This window comes from Neolamprologus brichardi, chromosome 19, assembly GCF_056152115.1.
Source record: "Neolamprologus brichardi isolate AB-2024 chromosome 19, ASM5615211v1, whole genome shotgun sequence".
In the NCBI taxonomy this organism is placed as follows: domain Eukaryota; kingdom Metazoa; phylum Chordata; class Actinopteri; order Cichliformes; family Cichlidae; genus Neolamprologus; species Neolamprologus brichardi.
Window position 1 is genome coordinate 11,295,811 of NC_142122.1, and position 27,401 is coordinate 11,323,211.

General features: G+C 40.8%; 2 protein-coding genes across 5 annotated transcripts in view; one reads left to right on the top strand and one right to left on the bottom strand.

Moving 5' to 3' along the window:
- mideasb (mitotic deacetylase associated SANT domain protein b) overlaps positions 1 to 12,651 on the top strand; it is a 25,318-nt gene extending 12,667 nt beyond the window's left edge. For 3 of the 4 annotated variants that reach the window (XM_087832958.1, XM_006798782.3, XM_006798783.3), the window contains 6 exons: positions 2,906 to 2,981; positions 3,873 to 3,961; positions 5,611 to 5,754; positions 6,175 to 6,297; positions 7,241 to 7,440; positions 9,124 to 12,651. In XM_087832958.1, coding sequence (XP_087689084.1) covers positions 2,906 to 2,981; positions 3,873 to 3,961; positions 5,611 to 5,754; positions 6,175 to 6,297; positions 7,241 to 7,440; positions 9,124 to 9,358 — 867 coding nt within the window. In that variant the 3' untranslated portion in view covers positions 9,359 to 12,651. The remainder of the gene's footprint in view (positions 1 to 2,905; positions 2,982 to 3,872; positions 3,962 to 5,610; positions 5,755 to 6,174; positions 6,298 to 7,240; positions 7,441 to 9,123) is intronic. The other variant, XM_035911109.2, reaches the window with a different exon arrangement.
- Positions 12,652 to 23,115: 10,464 nt separating this feature from the next.
- Positions 23,116 to 27,118, bottom strand: crip1 (cysteine-rich protein 1). Its single transcript, XM_006798785.3, has 5 exons — positions 26,934 to 27,118; positions 24,169 to 24,263; positions 23,921 to 23,978; positions 23,520 to 23,564; positions 23,116 to 23,370 (listed from the first exon to the last, which is right to left on the bottom strand). The coding sequence occupies exons 1-4, from the start codon at positions 26,971 to 26,973 to the stop codon at positions 23,524 to 23,526; spliced, it is 234 nt and encodes a 77-aa protein (XP_006798848.1). The 5' UTR covers positions 26,974 to 27,118; the 3' UTR covers positions 23,116 to 23,370; positions 23,520 to 23,523.
- Between the last annotated feature and the right edge of the window lie 283 nt (positions 27,119 to 27,401).

The following is a 27,401-nucleotide window of genomic DNA, read 5'->3' on the forward strand; positions in this document are numbered from 1 at the left end:
AAAGACTGTTTTCACTTACAGATCACAGATAAAGTCCACACAGATTATATCGTGTTACAGTATAGTAACATTCAGTTGAAGTTGTTAAATGGTAATATTTCATATTTGAGACAAAGGCATCATGCATAGTTCTTATATGCTCATTTATTGTTGCAGTGCTCCATGTAACAGAATGAATGAATTATATTTGTCACAGCACAAAAGCAGACAAGAATGCACTAATAAATTACTAACATTTAAATAGCTAGAATATTTGGCAATTTTGCTTGAGATTTTTTTATTTTAAATCTCATGTGAACAATTCTGCCTGCGTGTTCAGTGTGGGAGAAAAAAGGCAGAGGAATGAAGAAAAAAATCAGTATTTGTACTGATGTGTCCTTGTCAAAATAATTAAATCCTGCCTGCAGAAAACATGTCAAGCTGTATCTCCGGTACCCTGAAAATAGACCAGCACCATTTCAAAAAATGCACTGCAAAAATCTTGAGCCACCCAATATTTCATTATACCTTTCTAGGAAAATGGGAAATGGGTGCAGTGATTTATTGCAACATTATTTATCTCAGTCAATATGATCCCCTCTGGGGAGGCCAATTCATTACTGATAGGATTGCATGGTCTTTTTTTCTTTCTTTTTTGTAAACTACATATGCATTTATGGAACTGAGAGTGTGTTTGGGATCATTTTAATGCTGAAAAATGAAGCAGTTATCATCAGATTGTGTTGTATGGTAAAACTGATTTGGATTTCAAGGTTGGATTTAGCACTTTATTGGACCTACTGCCACTGATTTTCAGTCCAGTTCTCGTGTAATTTGGAATACCTCAGACTTTTCTTCCTGTTTCCCTTCCTGAAGAATGGCAGATATTAATCTTCTGTAGACCTCTTCTTGTTGTGCTCAACACGTCCAATTTCCTCGAAAATTTTAAAGACACACTGCACATCATGCTGAGATATACCAAGTTGTTGGATAATAAATCATTGGGAATCACTGTGTTGGTAGAAAAATACTCTACTTTTCATAGATAAAATGAGTGCTGCTTTGAGATTTATGCAGTACACTACTGTATATTATAGAATATACTGACTGCCTGCTTATACATGTTGGGTTTAGTGATGAGTGCCCTTACATGTGCTGGGCATGTTTTTAATGTAGTCATTCAGTGCCTTTAGCACTTGGTGAGTAGTGAAAGGAAGTGAGTGATCAGTAGAATTTCACTTTACTCTGTTCTGAAACCCCGGTGGCCTGAGATGACAGAGATAGTAAAACCGTTTGGCTGTTTAGTCAGAAGCAGACTGATCCTCCTGTATCGAGGCGCAAAGAGGTACATGTGCTGCTGGGGGCTGTAGAGCTGGAACACTTATTTAATCAGTTGATAAACATAAAATGGTTAAGGGAGATTTTAAAAGAAATATGCCACATTTCTGATAGCTCTCATGCTCTTAGTCGGAGCTATCTGCCTTTTTTCTTTGTCATATGTGGTAGTGAACATATCTTTAGTGGTTGATGAAATTGTACGCTGCATTCCCAGGTGATTAGTGTTATGTTTTGAGTGTGCTTTCTTGCATTGTTTCACACGTTGATCTCAGAGAAAAAGACAGCACGGCCAGTAAAATGTGCCGTGGCTGTCAGTCACGTTGTCAGGTTCACACATTCTTCTTGGCGTTACTCGCAAGAGAAAAGCGCCTTAAATGCAACATGTGACATAAATGTTTATGACCTTGCCATCACTCAGCGTGGCGTTCCTGAGAAATCTGCCTGGACAGACGGGTGTTCCACTACACTGCAGCTACGGTGCATCCTGTGTCTCATACTTACTGCAGACCACTAGTTGCATCTGAGCACATGAACAGATCGATCTAGTGAAGATTTCAGTGCTGATACTGCAACATGTAAGCCACCGACTGAAACGCAACTTTCACAGCTGCGTTCAACAGCAGAATAATAAAACATTTACATAAAACACACCAAACCTCAGTGTGTGTGAGAAATAATAGACTCTGCGCTTGTTGTAACGAGGTCAAAGAGTGGTTGCTGTTAAATGTTGAGGAGACAGCATCTCTAGTGGCTCTTACCCACCATATCAACCCCATTAAACTCCTAGCAACTGAACATCCAGTGACTTTTTTATATATATTGACTTTAAAAACAATGCTAAATGTCAGTCACTGTTTCCTGAAACACACAAGTGTTCTTCTGTCACACTTGATAGGGGCTTAGTGTAAAGACAATTTAAAGAGGATGTAACTGATGATGGTATGGTAATTATGCATGATACTCATCAGCAGAGGAAGACTCTTTGCATTGCGCATTACGTTGCACTTCATTACAGTGACTTTAATGCAGATCTTAAATCAATACTTCCATTGCTGAAGCAGAAGTTGTCTTGCAGCGTAGTACTAGAGCTGTCAGTGTGCTTTATGATGCTGCTGGTTAAGATTTCAGGCCCTAGCGACCAGCAGTGGTCCAACGTTGTCAAGGAAACCACGAGGGGAGGGGGCTGTCATAGCGCCCACTCTCTGCAGCGGGCTGGCTCGAGCTGCCGCCTTCCAGCATTCATGCACAGTCAGTTTCTCCTTTAAGAGCACAAAGTTAATTGTTATTTTGACAATGGCAGAGAGTGTGCACAATTATGATATAAAGCCCTCAGATACCTGGCATTTTCAGGGAAAGTGAGAGCAGTGGTTATCTCAGTCCCTAGTTACCTGTGAGAAACTGATTCACGCTTTGGCTCAGTGTTTTACGGATCTATAAAAGCACAATTGGAGCGCCTAATAGAGCAAGAGTTGGCTTTGTGTAGCAGGAGGGACTGGCTGTGTAAAGGCTCGTAACAATCACTGCTGTGCAGCTGCTGTGCCGTGTTTGTTCACTTTCAAACACTAATGGTATGTTATTTGTTTTTCAGGCTGCTCTGTCCATGCTGATGCTGAGGAATCCAATTTTCCCAAAGTCTCATCATTTGGCCAACTATCATTACTCAGGTAAATTAAGCTTTTTTTTATTTTCTTTCAAATAATGTTAGATTTTAAAAAAGGGTATTTGAGATGTTTTGTAAAGTTGGAAAAAATACTGGATTCACTATCAAAAAGTTGACTTTCAAGCCTTTTTCTGTACTAAACGTATCCAAGTTGTTTGGTTTCGGTCTGCAGTGATATTAAGTTCATAACGTGAGGTTTTTAGACTGACTGCACAAAGCAAGTTGCTATACGGTAAGATTATCAGATTAGATTAGATTAGATTAAATTCAAATTAAATTGCACCGTATTTATGCACCATCCTTGTTTCTGTGACCTTGTCAAGTAAAAGTCATATCCATTATTGCTATTTCTGTTATACTCCAACCAGCTGGTACTTCAAGAAACTCAAAAAAAATTCTTATAAATCATTGAGAATTCTGATTTCACCCAAGATGAACCCCATGTGTGCATATTTTGGCTTTTCATTTCATTCTTTAGACCATTTTTTTTTAGCCCCAGTTTTTGTGCTTTCATCATTAAAACAGTGATTGACTTTGAGCCCTCTGCCTTGCCTCAAAGCAGCAGCAGCTGCAGTAGTGAGAGTGTGGCCGTGGTGGGTTAGTTGGTGACTGTGGAGGATTGTCAGAGTCAATGTGATGAGGGAAGTAGGAGAATTGGGTGGGGGGGTGGGGGGCTGGAGAGGCTTGCAGCATGTGGTTAATCCCAAGCAGGAGACAGGGGAGCCTTTGTTTATCCAGTAGTGTGTGTGTGTTGAGAGTGGGGGTGGAAGTGAACTTGACGAGGCTCCACACACACACTTTATATGGAAACAGATAGTTTTGGAGTGTTTTAAACTAACAACTGCATTTTTTTTCTTTCTATCTCTCCTCCTCCTCCTCCTCTGTCTTTCTACAGGATCAGACAGTTGGACAGCAGCTGAGAGACGCCAGTTTAACAAAGGCATCGCTGCATACAAGAAAGACTTCTTCATGGTGCAGAAACAGGTATGTGTCCTTTCAAACACAAGGAGAGGGAAGTCCAGACCACAGTGATGGAAGAACAAGGCCATCTAGTAGCTGTCGATCACTTTCTACTATGATCAAGACAATTATATTTTTCTTCCTTTGAGTCGCTTCATAGAAGTATTTCCTTTTGGTTTGATGTTTTTTTTTTTGGTGTCTCATAGTCAACAGGTTTTTCTCAAAAGTGCAAAATGATACAATTTTGTTGTCTGAACCATTTCAGAGATCAAGGAGGTTCTCTTTCAAAAATAAAATTTCAGTGTCACTGAGGTTCCTGAGGATTTTGCACATGGCATTTACTTGTCTGCCATATTGGACCTATGATAACCATAGTAACAGTGTAGGGTCAGTGAATAAGGCCCTAGTTACACAGGCCTAGAGGCTGGTTCATAACCATCTGGCAACCAGGGATCGTGAGGGGACAAAAATGTATATTCTTCAACTGTGCCTTTGGTCACGAGCAGATTGCTGTGGTCAGCCTACATGCAGACTCGCCAGCTACTTTCTGAATGGTAGTGAAACTGTGAAAAGTGCAGCATGAACTGGAAACTTAGGCCATGTGCTTTCAAAGCAAAGCAAATTTGATCATTTTCCAGTTTACTGCACACTTTTCCAAGTTTTATTACCGCTCTGAAAGTAGTTGGAGTTTGTTTGCAGAGAAGTTTGTCTCTACAACTTCAGGCAACTGCAAATATCTGCTAGTGACCAAAAGAATCCTAAAGATGTTTAAGGTGTAACACCCTATTTGTGATCAGCTTCACCCAACAACTGCCAGCAATTCCTTGCCAACCATTTGGGAATACCATTTTTTTCCCCAGAAGATGTTGCATCACATCCAATATGGTGGATGTGATACAACCCCTGTAACGTTACTTTAACTATCATTGGCTAGCGTCAAGACGCAAACACGCTCACTTTAAGAGAGGGTGATGTGGCATCATTTGTCATTCAGGTTACTGCTTTACTAAAATAGCCTCTCTCTAGCCAGTGAACCCGAGAAAGCTAATACTGGGCACTAGCATGGTCCATGCCTTTACTATAGACTGAGGCTGGAGAGCTCCTTACCTGCCACTCTGCACCAAGCACATCAGCTAGCTGATTAAGCTAACTGAATTAAGTACAAAATGATCATCAAAAAGCGTAGTTGGACAAGTGGTAGCCACAGTGTTAGCTGGGTTATTTTAGCTTCATTAGTAAAATCAAATTTAAACTTCTGAATTAGATTTAGTGCTGACATTGTCTTTTTTATTGTCATTATCATTGTCTATCATTGTGATGGGCATTTGTCATTATTGACACCATAGTTCACTGACTACTAAAGAAAAAAAAGAGGTGGAGGAAATGGCAGATGAATCAATATTGAAATGAATCATTCCAGCTGAATTTGCAACAGGGTTTTTCAAGGCAATCAGATATAATTAAGCTGAAGTTGAAATGCCATGATGCATAAAAAGACCCACACACACGTGTTTGGTTTTTTTTAAAGCTCTGAACTCTTGTTTTCAGAAATAAGTCATTTGGGTACGATTGCTTGTTTTAGCAGCTCTGAAATGCTCATCCATGTAGAGTGACTGTATAAAAAAGAGAAATGTTTAAAATTCACTAATAAAGAGCGCGGTTGCGGTTCACAGGTATCCACAAAGACGGTGGCCCAGTGTGTGGAGTTTTACTACACCTATAAGAAGCGTGTGAAGACTGGCCGCAATGGTACGCTAACCTACGGTGAGACAGAGCCTTTGGAAAGCAAGACCACAGAAGAGGAGATGGACCACAAGGTCAGTCTTAAACCATGTTTTACATTAGCGTTGCAGAAAATAGCAGATAAAAGGATGTCTGTTTAATAAATGCAAATATCCTCACTGATCGCTGTTGAACTGAACTATGTAAAAGTCTGTAGCTGTCTGCAACTGTGGTTCATGGTGTCTATAGTAACCTTACACACTGATAATAGAAGGTAGAGCATGTTAAAAAAAAAAAAAAAGTACATCTGCAGGCTGTTTGGGTTTTATGGCAACTGAATAGTGCTGCATGCATATATATATCTCTATATCAGCATGTTTGCTATAATTGTATTTAAGTAGCCACAGTGCGAATGTGGTCATGTACAAAATAGCTCTCAAAATGAATTGTATACTAGTAGATGTAAGTTTCCCTCAGACATGTGTGACTTACAGTCAATGTTCTTCTTGGACCAGCAGGGCTCTCACAGACTGGAGCCACAGCGGGAGGAGGACAGCAGGAAATGGGAAGGGTCAGCTGACAGGAAACCGGATGTCTGCCCTACCAGAACGTCTCATGCGCTGCCGTCCACAGAGAATGTACGTGTGCAATTAGAAGAGCTGCATGAATTAATGATGGTGTGAATAAATTAAATGAAAACATGTATAGCTGAGCAGCGAGCGCAGAAGTCTCTCCTTTCAGTGTTTTCTCCTCTTTGTCCTCAAAGATGAGATAAAATGAGTAAAACAGTATTTTTAATATAATACAACCCCAGAATATGAAGGTTGGTGCTCTAGTTTGGTTGCACTGAATTTCTATCATTACTGTGGTTATTATACTCATTATACTTATCGCATATAGTGTATTATTTAGTAGTATAATATCCGTGCTTTTTTACCAAAAAAAATTTTCACAGTAGAAATAATGTAATTTATTTTAATCATCTTTAGTTTTTTGCTTTTGTGCACACACAAACTATTCTAAAAGATATTGTAAAGCGAGTATATCTACTGATTTAGATTGAACATACAAGTTCGATATAAATTAAGTTAAAGCAAAGAGAAACTGCAGGAGAGTTTGGGAAGATAAGATTAGATTTTATGGATAATGTTTTGCAGCAAACCGATTCCTGCTTTAGAAATGTGTCAGTTGAAGATTTGTCCTTTTGAACCTGACATGAGTTGCTGGTTGGATGTTGGTTTTGCTGCCCCCCGCTGGGGTTTTGGAGAAGAAAACTCAAGTCCTCCCCTCAGCTCTCTGCTCTGCATTGTGCAACTCCATAGTCTTTGTTGGGAAACGGTGACTCAACAAGAAACTTTCCTCCTTTCTTTTTCATTTTTTTAAATGTTAAAGATGAATTCAGGCTGTGCGTATGTTGCAGTTTGATTGTGTCCTCATTTATGCATCCACACGCATACCGTTGTGAAGCTATTCTATATAAAAGCTGCTTGTAAAGTGGCTTCAGCTGCACTAAGCAGCTATGTTAAAGGTGTTTTGAAGTTTTCATGTTAACAGCACTTCTTTCTTTTATTGGGTGTGCAGCCTGGGACCGTTCTGATTATGAAAGGCCAGGACGACACGGGGAGGGAGCAGTCGCTGTCCCGGGTTATTCACCCCCCTCATCCGCCACCTCCCAGCTCCAAACAGCGCTACGAAAGCAACGCCCGCAAGACGACTCCTTCGACAGGCAACAAAGGCCCAGCTGGTCAGGAGGGGGAATTTCCCTGCAAGAAATGTGGCAGGTCAGTGATCAGAAATGTGGCATCAGTCACCGCTGTTGTGTCGGAGAGGCTGGGGTGAGTCTGTTTGCTTATGTAAAGATGACAGCAGCACTCATTCGAGTTGCGTAAGTAGCCTTAGACAGGACAAGATGGGAAAAATAAAAATTTTGTCGGAAATATTTGTACTACTTTTGCCCACTTGGAATATGAATGGTAAATAGAGGGAAGTGTCTCATGGTGTCTCACTGAAAGAATCAAACCGTCCTGTCATGCTTTGGTAAAATAGCAACTCGTCCTCTGGCAACACCGGCCATGTTATTGCCAACTGTGTCCTAGCAACCGAAACACCGAGTAGATACGGCACATCACACCTCCTGTCAGCGCAGCTCTACCCAATGACTTGAAGAGCACTACACTTGCTCTTCACACCAGCTCAGTGTCCTCATTATAGACTGTCCTCCACCACAGATATCCAGCTAGGTGATTCACAGCTTTGAAATGTTTTATTGTAGATCTGCTGTTGTGTCACATGACGTGAGATTTATTGTGGAGCTAAAATGATCGAATTTTAGTACATCCTCCAAAGAAGATTGTAATGTTTTCTTTATAATTTTATGAGAAAGCACAAAGAAGTAGTGAAAATCATTGTTGTTTAGAAGCTTGTGTTCGTGTATGCTAGTGAACTTTGACCTCAGTCTTTACAGAGAGACTGATTCTTTGCTGTCTGGAAGTACTGAGCTTAGAGTAAATGTGTGAGTTGTTGAATAATGTGCAGTATTTCAATAAAACTTGAATAAAAGAGGCTTTATGAGGTAGTTCCCAGAGCATTTAATCTAATTTTCATTTTGTGTTCTTTAAAATAATAAAATAATTCCCCCCGGCTGAACCCTTTTACTTATAATGCTGTCTTTTTGCTTAGTGGGCTTTTAACATTTTCTCTACACCATAATTCATAAAGTTATATATTCAAATTCTGCATATTCAGTCTTAAGTGGTTTGTTTTGCCGTGACCATGTCAGGCAAACAGCAGCTGAAATAGGTTCCACCTTTTTCCAGACAGCCTTGTGTTCTTTGCATGTTTTTCTCTTTGCATTGGTACCCGATAGTTTTTGTTTGTTTGTTTGTTTTAATATGCTGAAATTAAGTTGTCAATGACATGGCTGAGGAACTTCCAACGTGTCACTGACTGTTTCAAAAATAAACTCTAGTGAACCACAGTTTCATATCTAACAAGTCAGACCTAGTGACGAGGAAAGAGGTTTATCTGTCTCTGGCAACACATGATTAGTTGTTTTGATAATAGTGATGTTGGAGGCTGATGTCTTACACGTGCCCTGTGTGTGCTCAGCCACTTCCATTTGTCATGTTGCAAACAGACGCACATAGCCAGGACGTAGCTGGTGTCCAGTGTCCGTCCACTACCAGCTTTTTTTTCTTTTTTTATGCTTAAAAGCAGCTTTGTGTTCCTGACCTCCAGACTTACAAACTGAGCTTAACTGAGCCTGCTTAACAAACACAAACAGCACTGCTTTCCTCTTTATAGCAAGAGTAGCAGATTGCATATTTATAGAGCCGTACATATTAAATGAGGCGATTATGCAGAGTTGCATTTTAGCTGCTTGTAAAGCATGAAGGCATTAATATAACCACTCTGAGCAATGAAAGCAAAATGCATCTTTGACCTGCTTTTCCCTAACCCTGCAGGATTTTCTACAAGGTGAAGAGCCGCAGCGCTCACATGAAGAGCCACGCCGAGCAAGAGAAGAAGGCTGCGGCTCTGCGGCAGAAGGAGGCTGAGGAGCGGGCGGCGGCTAAAGCAGCCGAGGCCGCTGCCATCCTGGCTGCGCGGCAGCAGAACGGGACGCGACAGGTGGGCGGCGACAGCACCAATGATGACTCTTCAGACGCAGAGGACGAGGACGACGATGACTGGCAGTAAATGGGAAGACCGTACACAGCGACTGTAACGGTAGCGAGGTTTGGTTACTGGACAGGAGAAGGACAGTTGAAAAGAAATAAAGAAACCCCCCCCCCCTGTGAAGTTTCTGTAAATTTTTGTGGAACAAGAAGACTTCTGTTACTTGGCACATTCAGGGACAGATGAGCTCCCGTGTCCTCATTTAACTGTGAACGCGTGGACTGAGTGAGAGTGTTTTATTCGTGTTGGAACAACGTGCTTTCCAAAACTCACCAACCCCCCTTTACTCTGCTTGAAAAGCTTTTCAAGTGTTACCTCTCTTGGTCACAGGGCTCGGTCAAATCAAAGCCATGCCGCTTCTTTCGGCGCTGTCCTTTTTCTTCACTCGCAGCCGCGGCCTTCCTCGCCAGTTTGAAACTCACCCTGCATCATTTCGACAGGTGTGGAACTCGTCAGACCCCTTTTTGTTTAGTTTTTTCTACTTCGCTTCTTACGATGAGCCACAGCACCCGCTTAAAAGCTGCATCTCGACCGTCCAGCATCGGGTGAATTTTTGAAGACATTAAAATCGGACAGCTGGGGGAGCGTTGAAGCGAACGGAGGCTCGTGCTGTTAGGTTCTCCGCTCCGGGACGGACAGATGGATGGATGGCATGTGCAAACTGTTGCCTCTGTGTCGCCGCTCTCCTGGACACAAAGCTGCCAAAAGCTTTGTCAGACGCATGTGCGCCAAATGGGTTCTCTGTGTTCATTGGGCTTTTGTTCTGTGAACCCCCCTCCACCTACTCCACCTTCAGCCCCGTCACCTTTTATAGCTCCCGGTTAGTTCCTCACTGTCGATGCCTTGGATGTTATGCTTTTTATCTCAAAATGACAATCAATTTTACACTGTTGTTTTTTTTTTTTTTATTGATATGTATACAGGTGACGTTACTCTTTTCTTTTTTGCCTGTGTAGCTGTATACGGTTATTGTTGTTTTTTTTGTGAATATTCCTGTTTATGATTATTATTATTATTATTATTAATATTATATTCTGGTATTGGCTGCAGTTTAATTAAGCGCTTTTTCCCATCTTTGTCCAGAGCTTTTTTTTTTTTTCTTGTTTTTTTTTTTTTTTTTTTTTTTAATTTAAACAAAAAAACTCAAATAATGCTACTTGCTGCCTGTTTATAACTGTGAGATTTCTTTTGGAAACATGAAATGAAGAAAAGGCAGAGATGTATGTGCAATAGGACAAGTTGACCCCCTGTTACCTGAGTGTTTAAGCCCACCCGGCCCCCTCCCACCTTCTCCTTCATGCTTACAACCAGCTGCTCCGGATGCCTCACTGGCACCGCTGTAACTGATGGGAAGCATTGACTCAGACTGTTGAAACTGCAGATGCACACATTGAAGCAGAAAACGGCAATGACCAACTCGAGACAGTTCAATTAAATTAGTCTCGATAATAGTGGAAATTTTAGCTTGTACAATCTGGCTCAAGCAAAGTAAAATTCTCGTTATCCTGTGTAAGTAAATTCTTTACTTCCATCAACAAATGGGTGAAGCAGCAGAAACTTTGCTCACTGCTAACTGAACTAATACTGTAGGCCTTTAGCACATACTTTCTACCTCAGTATGCTTTTTCCTCATACTTCCATCTAATTACCGACGGAATACAAAAGGAAATTTCTTCTTTGTGGCTGGTTCAGACTAAAATGTCATGTTTTGTAGGTTTTTAGAGGCAGTTCTTTGCTTCGTCTGTCTCACAGATTCTTAAATCTGGCTCTTTTATTATTATTTTTTCTTGCACATGCCCTCTAGCTAAACCTGTCAGCCACAGCTCATTATTTACACTCCCCACAAACTGTTGATGATGGTAAATAATTTACTGGCAAAAGCTGAAACACAGGCATTAAGAGAGATGGAAGCTCGAACTTTACAGAGTTTTATCGCTGTCATACAAATTCCCCTTGAATGTTTGCTCCTAAGTTTACTATAAACACTTCACACAGACTGTTTACTATAAAACATACAGATAGGGACAAAGGGAGGGACCATTCTCTACTTCAGTACCTGATTTTTTTTTTCTTTGCAGGCAAATGTCGGTGCCGTTATTCAACTTGTGTTCTTGCACTTGGTTGCTGATATTCGGTGTTTCTAAATTGAAGCGTGATGCGACAGAAGAGAAGAATAGTGTCTCTCTTTTAGTCAGCATGGAAAAGTGTCTCAGTCTGCATATAGATTGTTGTGGCACCAAAACGCTCCAATGAGAGCTTGGCTGTGGGGAGGGGGTCGTCAGCAGCAGCAGCAGCTAAAGGACAGCGTGACTCAGCTTACAAATGCATTTGATAATTAAATGGAAACGTGTGCAAAAGAAATAAATAAATTAAAATGCACGTTAGTGGTATAGCTGTGATAAGGAAGCTATTTAAATGACTTGTGTAACAGTGTGGCTGATCAAAGGTGGATATCGATATCTTTTTAACCCTACACCGTGCATCTGTGGTCGCCTATTTTCTGTTTACTTTATTGCTGATACGAGGCGCCGAGTCGGACCACGGAGACGGTGTGTTTTGATCTGTCTATCGCTGCATATCTGTGTTAAGCCCTTCAGCCCAGAGCCAGCTTCTGTTGCCATGGCAACAAATGGGTTAAAGGGTTATTTTCCTTTAAAGGACAAACCACAGTGGGGGGAGCTCGGGGGGAGCGGGGAGAAAAGGCTCCAATTACCGGTTAGTCCACAAGTTAAACCTGGGTCTATGCACAGACTGTTCACGTACGAGTGTGTGTGTGTGTGTGTGTGTGTATGTGTGTGGCAGGGGGCACCGTGTTAAAAGAACGTGTGTCTGTGTGTGTGTCTGACTGCTGATAGGTAAGATGTTTAACTGTACACCAGTTAGTGCGGAGAAAAGAAATTGCAGACTGTTCACATGTTTGATATGTTAATTTATATTTCTTTTTATTTGGGTTCATGCCGGGGGAGGGGAGAGGGGGGATGTTGCAACAGAAAAAAGATGTTCCCGCTTCTTAAAAGCAGACTTGTGGGTGAAGTCGAGGCCACAAGCTTTCCTTGTTTCTTCTTGCCAGTTAAGGGAATTTTGAGGGGACAAAAGGTTTATTTAGCTAAAGATTAGAAATCTATATAAGAATGGAATTCTATGTTTGCATACTTTCTATGCTATTTTCATATGAGGTTCACACTAATGATGAAAACAGAAAGGAATCTCAAGTGCTTTTTACTACAGTGTAACTTATTTGTTTTGATTTGATTTTTACCACCTGTGTTTTTAGTAATGATTTATGAAGCACTGTATATTAAAGTTTTAAAATATTCCGCAGGACTTTCTGAGTCACTTTTTTCACCCCCCACGATCACTACACCAAACCAGACCTGATAAAGTTCTAACAGTGACAGTTGCTGTTGTTTGCATTACTTCACAGCCAGCACACAAGGGGGCAGCATTGCTGCAGCGGTTCATTCAGGCAGAGGAAAGGAGGAGGAAGCTGTTCTGTGCCCAGAGCCAGGCTGTTCTGTGATGGCTTAATCAAATCTGATTGGCTTATGTCATATTTAACCATATAGCTGTACGCTATTTGGTATCATAAATATGGGACATGACAGCAAGTCAGTGCAGCAATTTATTCCAACATATTTAAATATTCATGGAAATACAGGAAATCAGACAAAAACAGTTTGTTCATATTTGGTATGACCGTCTTTCTTCTTCGACACAGTTTAATCTCTTAAAGATCTCCATATATAAGAGAAACCAAAAGTTTCTCATTTGGGTTCATCGCTCCTCAGTCCTGCTTCTGCTGGTTTCCAGTACAGTTAGACCATAACTGTACTGCCTACAGCCTTTCCTCTTTCTCTTCCTTAAAAAATGGTTTCTTGACCACCACCCTTCCACTGAGACAATTTCTGCTGAGGCTTCAACGAACAGTAGATCAATCAGCTGCATCTCTCAGGTCTTTGCTGGATTTATTCCCATTTCTTCAGGATATTGCTTTCAGAGACTCTCCATCTGTTCTAGTCTTTTAGTCTAGCCCAGTTTCCTAATATCTATCTAGCTATGTATCTATATATATGTAGACGAATACATAGATAAACATTACATCATCCTCATTGTGAGGTTATGCTCTTAAAGATAAAGTTCCTGCTCTTATCGGTGAGATTAGAGTGAAAACAAAAGTGTGTAATACAAACCTTATATTTTCATTATTCATTCATTACATTCATGCAGCTTAGGATGCGCATGCGCAGGTTAGAGCATAAAACTTGTAAAAACCTGAGCCTTTGTAACAATGATGCTTGGGTCTATATGGTCTGTGACTGTGTAGGATGTTTAAGAGATAACTGTAGGAGCTGACAGTGGAGATAAAGTGATGAGGGAAACTGAATACTCCCACTAGCAGCAGGGCAATCTGGGAAAGGCAAACAAGAACAGCATGCTGTTCAGATGTGTCCTCTCGTTCTCTTTTTGTTCATTCCAACCCGTGGGAGGAGAAGGAGGAGGAGGTGGAGGAGGAAGACAAATAGGAGGAGTGGGAGCCAAGGAGGGAAACAGGCATCCTGATCACAAAACTTTATCTGCCTATCTTACAGCTGGAGAAAATTAGAGATCAGGGCAGGCAAAGCTTTGCAAACACTGAATCAGAAAATTCCACAACACCTCCATCGCATCCATCTCTGAGCGTTGGTTGAGTTTGAAAAATTGCACTCATCTTTTACACCTAAAAACACTTCTAAGACATTCCTGCAACTTAATGACAACTTGTATCAGCGCCGGTATTGCAGAGCATCCATCACATCAACAAAGAGAGACTAGAGGTTATTTATAACACCTCTCCTACAGTCCAAATCCCTCCCTGAGGCTCAGACAACATGTGTCAAGAGAAACCTGACAAATACAGCCAGGTGCTCTCCCTGAGTGTGTGTGAACAAGTGTGTGTGTGGGAGTTTTAGAGAGAGGAAATGAATGTGGGGATTTTTTTTTTGTTGTTGCTCAAACCCGATATATTACTTTCCGTGCCTGGCCATCAGAGCCAAGCCCAGCAGGAGGTGTGATATGAGGACTCTCAGCCTGATGTCCAGATCCTGCCAAATCCTGGACGGATCTGCCACCTAAATGTAGCACCTAAAATCTGACAAATGTTTCCAAACATTTGCTGAAAAGTTCAAGGTTACAACAAAGAGTATAAAGGGTTCATTGATTTAAGTTTAATCTGTTTTGTTTTTTTGTCCAGACAATGAAAGGTTTTCAAGATACCCATCCATTTCAAACATGAAACATCTCAGCAACATTTTGACTGACTGAAGCTGATTTTGCGGCAGACATTTATATACCCCTCAGCTATCTCTCTGTGCAATCATCTCAAAGGTTTTGCAAAATATATTTCCACCAGCTCTTATTTTATTGTATCTTATAGCTTTCTGATCCTCCAGGTTTAATAACCACTTATTAGAACATTGGAGCGTGTTTTCAGGCATTTCTCATCTGGTTGCACTCACTAAGCACAAAAAAGTGACAAAATAAATTGCATTCAAACCCTGGCTTCCATCTACCAGCTGTACAGATGGCTAATAATTATGGAATGAGGTGGGTGTGAACTGTTGGTTGCGCAGAGTCACAGAAATGTTTGAAGGCTGCTCTGCGATGCCCCAAGGTGGGGCGGGAGGGGAACGCCTGACCACCTCACAAGCAGCTGTGCATATTGTTGCATTCAGGCGTAATTAGCGAAGGTTTGCATACTAATGTGCTAAATTAAGATGCTGGACGTGGTGATAGGATGCTGATTAGTGCAGCCTCACAGAACCACATCCGTGGCCTTTTATTCCAATCCCCGTTTATTGTTGTAAATGATTAATGGCATTGTTTCACCACAGTCGGAAATGGTTTATTTTCTCAAGTCGTTCCTAAACAGAAGGAGGGGAGGGTGCAAAGAGTGTGAAACAGACTAAAATACAGTTGAATTTCATTCTTATAAGGAGCCCCTTGTTACTGAAACTACCTGAAGCCATATTAACAGAGAGGAATGCTTGCTAAACTCGTTAATTTGGCTTAAACACATGGAAAATAACAAGATTTTTTATTATTTTCCCAAACATCCAACATCCAATCCAGGCTCGGAGGCCTTCCCGTCTCATTAACTACCTCAGAGCAGAGGCTTTCTCGTAGGCTTGGAGAGGCCGACTTATCCCCTCTCTGTGTGGTTTTTGGGGAGCTGGCTCCCATACAAGCGTTCATGGCAGCGGTTCATCGTTTCTGCACACACATACACACACTGGATCCTTATTAGCAATTACAACGCCAGAGGGTCTATTTATACACATCTGCTGAGACAGAGCACTGCAGCGGTAACAGATACATCCAGCAGCACTAATCAACTCCAGCCCAATCCCTGTAAACAAGATGAGAGGGCGGATAGAGGGAAGAGAGGAATAATGTACCAGGGGAAGGAGGAGGGGGAAGGCGGGAAGACAAAAATAGGAGAGGCGGCAGGATGGAAAAAAGAAATTAAGAGGGGAAGGGTAGAAAGAAAGGGATCAAGGGGTGAAAGAGGTGTAGATGAAGACTGGGAGAGTATCTGAGAAAGCCATCAATAATCAGTAACAGAAGTAAGGACCAGATTCTTCTCACAATAGCTGTTCCAGCTATTCTCCTGCTACACAGTCATTCAAAGGAAAACTGAACTTCTGAATTAACATATACAGCCAACAGGCTGCTTTGGGATCCTCACCGGGGATAGAGATGACCCTGATTTACCCGATTTGTGCAAGACTCATTTTACAAACTCCCCACACCAGATTTTATTTTCGGATTTTATTTTTTATTTTATTTAATGGGAGTGTGGAGGATTGTGATACTGTCCAACTGGAGTGTTTACAGGTGACCACATAAAAAAATGAGTAAAATTAGGTGGCATTAATAAGGCTAATAACAAACAATAGTTTGCTGTTTATTTCACTCAAGGTCAAATTTTTCTTGACCTTCCTTGAAATGCTGGTAACTGATAAAAAGAAAAAAGGTAGTTTTTTAGCTTTTTAAGTAGTGCAGCCTTTCCCTACCATGCTACTACTGCTGCTGCTACTAAAGCCAATGCAAGAATGTCTGCTCCACATTTAGTCAACCTTTCAATACTTTTAGAGGATTTGGGAAGCTTGAAAATTGATCTTTGAAAACAGCGGCTCAATGTTTTGGGAAATACACTAATTTGTTAAATTACAATCAGGAGCTGTTTAGCATAGCTTAGCATGAAGACTGTAAACATGGGGAAACTGCTAGCCTAGCTATGTCCAAAGCAATACTGCGACTGCAACACACCTCAAAGAAGTTAAATTAAATAATTTTAAATAACAGCAGATTTTTTTTCTAGATGAGGTAGAGGAAGAAAATGATGGGAACACCTTTCGAAAAAAAAATCCATATATTTTTTAGACTTATCAAATTTAGCATCTTAGCTGCTAGCGTAGACAGGTTGTGAGTCTATCACGGGGCTTAAACAGAGAGACTTAAGTGAAAGACAATGAAGATGAACAATACATTAAAAGTGTTGAAATAGCCTTTTCGTTGTTGAAATGAAGCTAGCTTCCTCACTTATACACCAAATGGAGTTTGAAGCAGGGGACTTCCTGTTGTGTGGTGCATGTTTGAAGTTGAAGGCCTCAGTTTTTATGCTGAGCTATACAAACTGACGGCTGGCTGTAGCTGGACAAATATGAAAGTGGTATTTTCCATCTGTTTACACAGAGATTAGTTGTAAGTAGTTCAATCAAAGGTTATTTCCAAATCTCATATTGCTGTGTTTAAATAATCAGAGGCCTAAAGCAGTCGATAATTATCTTAGCTCCTTTGAGCTCCTTTTGCAGGAGGGTTTTTTCTCCTATGATTGAAACTTTAGTCATTTTTAGCCATCTTTGCAGTATCATATTTAAACTTGGAAGCAATTAGGAAAATTGCTTTGTTGAAAATTGCTAACCTTGACTGAATTACTGCCATTAGAGCAAGAGAAATCCCTCTTTCTAACGGAGGGGAAAAAGTGAACAACTCATTTAAACTCCTAACAGTTATTAGTAATTACCTGCAAGGGTCAGTTTTTAAGTGAGTGAAAAGTATACAGTTGATTTCCTGTTCTCATTTTTTGTCTTTTAAAACATCCCACTAACAGGTTTAGCAGCTGACGGCAGGCTGGACATTCTACCACATGTTCACAGGCCGGTGCGGGTGTAAGGAATATTTTCACAAACACACCTTCTAATTTCTTAGCAGACCAGTCCTGTAGGAAAAACTGATGTAATGTTGGAGGAATATTAGCATGCTGCCAGAGGCATAGGCCTATGTATAAACTGGTGTGCTCCAGATTATGATTTCCATAGCCTCACACATCTGATACAGATTCACTGTTAAGCTCAAGGATGTAAAATATCCCTCCTGTTCTTCAGTCCCTGCTCTCACGCATTGTCCTTTTTAAACCCTCTTCTAGAAACCGGAGGCTGGATTTAGTCAAGTAATGTACAAAATTCCAAAAAAGCTGAGATGCTGTATGAAATGTAAATAAAAGCAGAATGCATTGATCTGCAAATCTGTTATTCACAAAAGAACACAAAAAACATTCAAAAAGCTAGAAAAATTTCACAACTAATGAGGTTAAGTGGCAAAATGTTCTTTTTGCGCATTAAAAAGAGCACCTCAAAGGGAGGGTCTCAGAAGTAAATACTGGGAAAAGAGTATATCATCATCTACAGTATATAAGATCATCAAAGAATTCAGAGAATCTGGAGAAATCTCTGTGTGCAAGGAGCCCATTAAAATTATCAATGAACTTCACCCAGTCATCCATAAATGCAGGTTAAAGCTCTATCATGCAAAGAAGAAGCCATATGTAAATAAGACCCAGAAACACTGCCATCTTCTCTTGGCCAAATCTTATTTAAAAAGGACTGAGGCAAAGTTGAAACTGTCCTGTGCAGCAGGATGGCTTCCTAGTAGAATCTGAATGCTTAACCGCACTGCCTGCAGTCCAGACCTGTCAGTCACAGTATCACAAAATGAAAAATACAACAAAGAACACCCAGGACTCTTGAGCAGCTAGAATCTTATATCAAAACAAAAATAGGACAATATTTCTCTCCCCAAAGTCCAGCAGCTGGTCTCTTCAGTTCCCAGATGTTTACAGACTGTTGGGAAGAGGGGGATGCTACGCTGTGGTAAACATGGCCCTGTTCCATCAGTTTCATAATGACCTTATATGTTTCTTAAAATTCAACATTTTTTCAGTTTAAACATGTAATATGCTGGGTTTGTGAGATCTGCAAGACACTGCTTTTCCGTTTTTATTTACATTTCACTCAGACAACCGAGCCAAACTCCAGAGTAACATAGTTCAACAACACATTACGAAGAAAGCCATGAAGTTTATTACAGATATGACAAGAATCATGATTTTTAAGGTTTCCAGATATTTTTTAGCACAAACATCTCTGGTCATGTCTTGTTTTAATGTTGTTGCCTCTGCACTTTGATTTCAACCACAATTAAAGTGTGTTCTCTAATTAGTGTGTTCTGTAATCTGTTCCTGCTTTTTCAGGTGGATGACAGGATGCTACAGATCCTTGCCATGACCTCACCTGCTGATTTTGTGCTCCACCAATCATAAAAAAATGGCCTTCAAATCACCTCCAGCTTTTTAAACAGGGACAAGGTCCGCGTGCAGCGTTTTGCACTGCCACCAGGGGTCGCCAAAGTCAATAAAATTTCAAGAAGATTTTAATAAACATTTAGAAGTTAGAACCTGCTGTGGAGCTTGTAATTAATTTTATGTGCTGTTCATGTTTAGTAATAATTTAAATTAAACTAGAAGAATGGCAATTATGTGTTTTATTTGTATTAACATGTTTTATTTTATCCTTCCTTTTCATGCTATCAACTGCTGCGGATCCCGTTCACAACAACTGGATCTTTTCCAAGAATTAGTCCATCTTTCTAGCGGCATTCCCAGGTCTGTGTGTGCATGAGCTATTACAACTGTGAGACAATTATTTTCCAGTCTTTAAAAGGTTCATGGGTCCAATTTTCTTTTTCATGCTGACACAGCGGGTCTGTGTTGGCAAATTACCCTGGTTTCCACCGTGACAGAAAAAAAAAAAACCCTGGAAGCCCTTCACTTTAAGTGCTGTGTAAGTCAGCATTAGTGAATGTGTACTGCCTGCACTATGCTTTCTTTATGATCAGCAAAATTATTCGCACTTTAATAAATTAGGCCTCAACCACATGAATCATATATGTGCCGCTGGGAGCCAGGAATAAGTCTGCTCATCACTGACTGCGTTTGATGCATGTTCTTTTGTTTTTGACAATGCTTATGGTCACATTTCAGGCACTAAAGGCTGTTTACCATGACGCTATAAACTTAACTAAAGCTGCAGATTTCACACAAACATCTGAGGGCATCACAACCACAAAGATGTGGTATTTCCTGTGCAGAAAGCTGAGAAGGAAATGTTTGAAGCCACAGTGGTAGCTATTATTATCATCACAGGAGGCATTTAGATGCACAGCACCCCACTATACCAATTCAAAGAAAAGTAACCCTACTTATTCGTAACTTCCAAATAAAGTTATTCCAATGCAGGGAACCTGCTTCGACTTTCTTTTCCCCTCAATCAGATCATTTAGTTTTCCAACGCAGAAATGAAGCACGTTTTCACTGCTTTATACTTGTAAACATCCATAAGCGTTAAATAGATTTGCTTGATTAATATAAAAAGTTTCTGCCTAAGCTTTTGATCAATTCTTTTCTACTGTACCTTCATTATCATTATTGGACTTTACTGATGCATATCTGGCTTGTAAGTGCTTCATATTTTTATTGATTTGTTTAAATATTGTTTCTAATAATGTCTGATTCCCTTTTTCTCCCTTTTTTCTGGATGTTGACTGTGTAATAGCGGATGTTTACTGCTGTATGCACAACAGATGCACTGGTGGGAAATTCTTAACCGGTACTGATACGGGCATCTAGTTCAGGACAATTTCAGAATAAATTTACATCTGTTAATTCGAGTTTGGTGGTTTTAGAGCAACATATGTTCGAATTCAGATAAATCTTTTTCAGGGAAGGTTTTGCATATTTCAGCACAACAATGATAAACTGCATTTATCATCTATTACAACAGCATGGCTTCATAGTAGAGGAATACAGGTGCTAAACCGACCTGCCTGTAGTCTTTAAATGTTGCAAAGATTTGTTGCATCATGATGCAAAACTTGCAACAAAAGAAGACGCAGGAGTGTTGAGCAACTAGAATCCTAGACAAGACAATATAGGAACACATTCCTCTCCCAGACGTCCAGCAGCTGGACTCCTCAGGTCCCAAACGTTTACGGCATGTTTTTTTAAAAGAAGAGGAGATCCTACACAGTGGCAGTGTTGGGAAGGTTACTTTTAAAATGTATTCCATTACAGAATACAGAATACATGCCCCAAAATGTATTCTGTAACGTATTCCGTTACGTTACTCAATGAGAGTAACGTATTGTGAATACTTTGGATTACTTAATATATTATCATGCTGTTTACAACTACATGAATGTACTATTGCTGTGATTTATTACTGTTACTGAAGGTCCGCGGCTCTGAACCGTAGTAAAGGGACCTCTGGCTAATACAATGGGTTCTGTGTCGGGCTCGTAGCCGAAAACTAGCTTTACTTTGTTGTTTGGGTCAACTTTGCTAGCGAGAGACAGAGAGAGGCATTGAAAGGCTGCTCCAACGGAACTTATTGTTTTTGGAGGAAAACACGAACACGGTGTACAGTCCAGTCTTAATAGCTTACTTACAACTGGGCTCGTCAGGCACTCTTCTTGGCTGCAGTGGTTATATTTACATGCTTCCAGCTCCCGTTTTTTGCTCGATGACAGCTCGTACTTTTCCTTTTTCTCCCTCCCTCGCTCACAGACACATAACGTGTATGGCAGTCCATTCTCCCTGCAGCACGGACTACACTGCCTATGATGCTACATTCTTTAGAGCTATACCGGTAGCATTCTGCCTATTAGCTTAGCACAACAACAACAAAAAGGCCTCTCTCACCCAGGAAACAGCAGAGCGAGAGCGTCACCCTGTAACCATGGCAACCGTAACGCTGCCACCTGGAACAACAGAAAGTAGCTGTCAAACAAAACCCAAACAGTCCTGACCCGCCACAATATGAAACAGGGAAGTACCGCCGTGTAATCCATTTATTTCAACAAATTAACTGTATTCTAAATACCACCTTTTTAAACGGTAACTGTAACGGAATACAGTTACTCATATTTTGTATTTGAAATACGTAACGGCGGTACATGTATTCCGTTACTCCCCAACACTGCACAGTGGTAAACATGGCACTGCTGCCATCAGATTAAAAAATATGTAACTTTTTTCTTTAAATGGTGTCTGTATCGTCACACATCGTCTCAAGTTATTTAAAACTGGGTTTGTAGTTTGTCAGCATGGTCAAGCTTGCTAAGTGCAGTACAAGACCGTAAATAAAAGACCGGCCTACTGTAGCTTCTGGGTCTGAAAAGCTAATTCCATAAAACTTATTTTCTTTTAATGCCCTGAAGGGGGCAACTCTGAAAACTAAACATTTTATGGTGGCACTTCTGGGAATTTATCAGCTGGTCTTCTTCATAGAAATACGGATGTTTATATCATACTAGATTGCAATCAATCCCTGATAATGTCTCACTGACATTATCATGCAGTTTAACCGGAAAATAACAAGCGCTTAGACAGAACCTTCAGCATGTATGAGCAGGCTGTTTTTACACCGTGTGTCGCAGCCAGTTTGGAGGAGAAGCAGAAATAAATGACTTGATTGCCAAACATCCTCTGCATGCCTTCATCAGCTGCCTGAGTGTCTGAGGCCTTGCTCGAGATTTTCCCCTGACAGCGAGCCTCTTTGTTTAAGACAAAAAGGGTGACAGCCAGACTGACGGACACACTGCTCATCTGTTGTGGCTTATTTGTGTCTGTTGCCACAGCAACCGTCCTGCTGCGATGGCAGAGGGAGAGAGACGATGGTGGCTGCTCTGCTTTTCAAGGGCAAAACTCTGGAAACCAAGCGGAAATGTGCGGCGAGCTGCAAAGACTCGAACCGCCTAACCATCAGCAGCAGCCTGGTCAAGGTTCAGGTGTCAATTCCTTTCAAAAGCCAGCTACTAAAATGGAAACATTAATGCTGCTGGGATGAAGTCATAACTCACATTATCTTCCATTATCATAAAACGGAACGAAAACAGGAGGCTGATGGGTTATTCTTCTTGGCTTGACCTGGTAATCAGTGCATCTGCACTGCAGTGGGCATTTATTTTTAGCTGTGGGTAAGGCTTTACATCATAGGTTGGGAGAATGTTGATAATAAATCTCTCTTTAATGTGTCCTCCTGTGGATTAGCAAGTTTTGTGGGTCCAGAAATAGACCTTTCATGCCATCGAGTTCCCACTCGTCTTGTGTTTTCTGTCACACATTTTTAAAACGATATCATTTAGAGTGAGAAGTGCAAAGAAAAATACACAAGCTCATCACAATTGGACAGCTCCGCCTGCTGATGAAGATCCAAACAAAGAATCCAAACAAAAGTTTATCATCGCGCAATAACTACTGCTGTGTTGTTGTATCTGGCTGTTACTGGCTTTTATTCCAATATGTTCTCCTTATTTTCCAACAGCTAGTTAGATCTCCATGCATAGGATCAATTAAAGTTTGCAGAGAGTCAATGAGCAAAAAACCAACAAAAGAAGCGACACAAATTTTAAAAAGTGTTTAATCAGACTGACCGCCCTAATAAAAAGATGAGACCAGAGGACAGTCACTTCATAATATATAATGGGAATGCAAAAATCAGACGACAGAGTTCAAATTCATAAAATAAAAGAACACGCACACAAAATGTGTCTGAACGAGAGCACGGTTTGTTTGCTGGTTTTGATTGTGACTTCTGAGCATGCTGGCTTCTTCCATGTAGTTTCCAGGCAACATTTTCACTGCAGGGCCCCTGAACCTGACAGAGACGCCAAGAAAAACACACATTAGAAGGAGCAAAGTACAAGAAGGGATTTGCTTACTATCTTTGTGTATGAAAATGGCATGGAGACTATAGGAGACGAGCAAATGTAAGCAAATGAATGAAAGGACGATGGACGTGAATACCTATTTATTTATATGTGTGGCTCTCAGCTCCACCGCGTCCAAATCCTGGAAGGAAGAAAGACAGAAATTTTAAAAAAAAGTGATTAAACATTGGTTAAATGGTTAAACATTACAAGAATCTAAGACAGAGCAAATCCTTTCATTTAGTTTGAGAGTTTAAAGAGACATTTAAATGTTTTACTGCATGTGCGATCAGCTGATAAGTGTGCTCTGATAGGACCATTTCTAGTCTACACAACACAGATGCAAAACATTATCCCCAATCAGGGCGCAGCTCCTGAGTCTCAGTACCAAAGGTGACTGCGTCTGTCTTTTATAGTTTTTTGATTGTGCTGTTCGAGAGGGGTCGGAGCGAGTTCAGTTATTGCGTAATCTGGATTATTCGAGCTGAATGCGCTTACCTTTAGGTCCGAACAGAGCAGCGTAGCAGGGTTTGTTACAGTAAGGCTTGCCTTCATGCTGTAAGAGGCAAACATGTGTCAAACCATCTGGAAACAGTAAAGCTGTTACTGTGCATGTCTGCATTATGACTGTCTTTAGAAGGTGGTTTTAGTAAAGTAAAACACTTCAACTTCAATGCAGATGTGATAAAACCGTGCACACCGGAGGTGAAACTGCAGGATATTTTCATGTGATTTGACTATCTCACCTCTGCGTGTGAGCCTGGTGAAAGAGTCTTGCTGCACTTCTCACATCTTAGGCAGGGCCTGTGCCAGTCCTTTCCCAGTGATGTCACCTTCTCGGCTGCAAAGCACAAAAAAAATCAAATGTAATCACAGCGGATTCTAATTTATCCTCACAAACACACATAGTATCATCTGGAGAAGACACGGAAACTTTCCACAATAACTTACTGGGCCGGTCACAATCTGAGGCGCATATGGGGTGTATTAATAATAGGTATACATATTAATTCAGTGTCTGTTTAAAAGTTGGGTGTGGTACTCGAAGCCCTCAGTGTCCCTGAGAAGCGTCCCTCATAAACCCTGATATAGCCAGTTTTTATCAGATTGTCAGCGCTGTTCTGCACAAAGATCCATCATAAGGACTGTAAAAGTGGGAGGGAACCGTACTCAGCAGAGACCTATGTTTCATGTATGGAGAAGACAAGTCACATGCTAACAATTGGTCGAATTGCAGCCAAGAAACTGCTCAGGTTCAGCGAGGGAGACCTCGGAGCCATATAGGGGTAACTGAAGACAAGATTTTCTAAAAATTAAAAAGTGAGAAAGGACAGCGGATGCACGAAAGAATGAAACTGTCAAAATGTCAGGAAATGACCTATTTAGTTCCCAAGAATAGTCCGATGTGGCACGAGGTTATGCAACAGATGGTGGATGCAGGGTGGGGTCAGCCTCTCTCTCAGGCCAACTCATTGAAAATTTTTCAGCTGAATGCGGTGGACAAAAAAGTCCGACCCTGAAACAATGACTGTGCTTAACTTCAAATAACAAACCAATGCGCTGAGCAAACAGTGGCTTGACAGTGATGTAGGAGAATATAATGATGCGCGTTCACGCTCCCTTGATCGTGTATAAATCTGATAGTCTTATTGTTTTGTGCGACGGCTGCAGTATTTATTTTACCTCATAATATGACATGAAATTAGGCGAGCCAGACAGAAGAATAACGAAGTTCGCTCTCAGCTTTGAATCTGCAGCACGTTGGAGCAGGTCCAGCATACACAAACATGCAAATCTGAATGGAGAAACGTACCATGGGAGAGGAGACTCACCCACTTTTACTTTCAAATCATTTCCCAAATTATCAAGGACAGGCTGCTATGCTAAAAAAAAGGAGAAATAAACAGGGCGTTTTAAGCACTTAGACTTTTTTCTGCACGTGTTTATAAAAGTACACTTATTTAGCGAGTTAGATGAGAAAGCAGATAACAGCCCGCATTTATTTCTGTCCAGAAAAAAATAACTAGCTGCATAGCCGAGGCTCTGGCTGATTAAAAATATCCGTTATATGTGGGTAAATTAAACACACAAGACTCAATGTTAAGCTTTAAAGATGCATGCACAATCTCTACACATCCTAATCAACACACTGCCCTGCTCCCAACAGCGGTCCTGCAGCACAAAGCACGAGTGTCTGAAAAGTTTCCATCAACAGCAAAGTATTTGCTTCTTTTTTCTTTTGACTTGGACCTCCATCACTCAGGCAGGCAGCGGTAGCCTGATCATTTCCATCTGAGAGCTTGCTGACATTAAGATAGAAGAGCAGCAAAAGAGATGGAAAAAGATGTGAGGGGAGTGAAGTGCAATAAAGACAATCGCACACTGATGTGGAAAGGAGTGAGACAGTTGTGCAGACAGTTCAAGACAACAAGAAGATTGTGAGCCCACACAAAGAAGGCAAAGCTTTGTTCTAGCTTTCTTCTCCTTCGGCTGGAAATAAACTTTTTCTTTTCCTAAACTGGGGGAAAAAAAGGAAAAAAAATAAGCCATGTCTGGCTGGTTTGTTCTGGCCAAAACAAATTGGTTTGCTTGTATTGGCCAAGAGGGAAGAGTTTATCCATGAGCAGGGAGAATGGAAAGTCACACGGACCATCCATCTGACTGACAGTCCAAACTCGTCTTTGTATTTTGCATTGGCCTCAGCTTCTATACATCTTCCCCAAGAGAAGATTTATCTGTTGCGCTACTGAGCAAGAGACAATGTGGTAAATGGATTAAGACACAAATAAACATGAGCGAGCCCCCCTTTTTCCTCCCCAGATGCTGTAACTGGTCCCTGCTTTGATAGCATTCTCACAAGATAGACAGAGGTGTATTTAAGCAGAGGAGAAACCTGTTTCCTTGGGCAAGTCATTATTCACGGAACTCATCCCTCATTAAGGAGGACAAACCACTTCCACCAGGAGCAAAGACCTCAAACTCTAAAGTAGTCTGACAGTAAGAAAGCTTCCAGAATGCAGTGACCTGTTAAAGCTGCTATTTATCTGTGTAACTATCTGATTACATTTAATTTATTATTTGTGACTGTCAAAGCTTAAGTGTATTCAGTATAGATAATATTATGTATCACAGGTGTTAGCAATAATCTAATAATTCATCCTAATTCGTGCATACTTTGACTTCCTGTAAATTGCGTATTTTTGAGCAATTTAACTGCTTTTTTAACGCTAAACTCTTCCAAAAATACAAAACATGCACCATTTCTTATTTTCTTAACAGTAGCAGGTTATTAATATACACCAGGAAAGCATCATATACAGGTTTACTATCCCCCCCTCCCCGTCTAATATGCAAGTGAAAGGCATGCGTCTCAGTCAGTCTGTCAGACTCTTGGTTTCCTGTTTCGTCCTTTGTACAAAAAAGCCACCAGTTTTTAAAAACTAGAAAATCCCGGATGCTTCTCACAGTGTTAGTACACGAGCAAAATTGTAATAGAGAACTCAGATCTTACCGAAGTAAACTTCCTTCTCGCACTTTGGGCACTTCGGCATTTTTGTTGCAGCTGTGAGTGATAGTCTGGAGGAGAGAGCAAAGTCTTGATAAAGTTTCCTGCAGCTGTCACCGGCCCACCTGTTAGCTCTGACTGACCACGCCTGCTCTAAAGTGCAGATGTTGCCGCGCTCCGTGCTGCATTTATAGCGCAGAGGAAATAGTTCGACTGTTTTTTTTTCCTGCAGTGGGAGAGGCCTCAACCACGTTGTGTTGAAGAGACGTGTACGTGCAGAGCACATGACATGAGGAACCGAAATTAAAGAATGAGCTTGCTACACATAAAGTGCATTTCTTTTTGCACTTATTATAAAACAAGGTTTTGCTTTGTCCCTGATTGTGAGCTGCAAATTGAGCATTTCTTCTTTTCAAGGTCACATGAAGAAATCGATCATAAGTTGCTCTGTTTTGATGTTGTATAATTAAATAA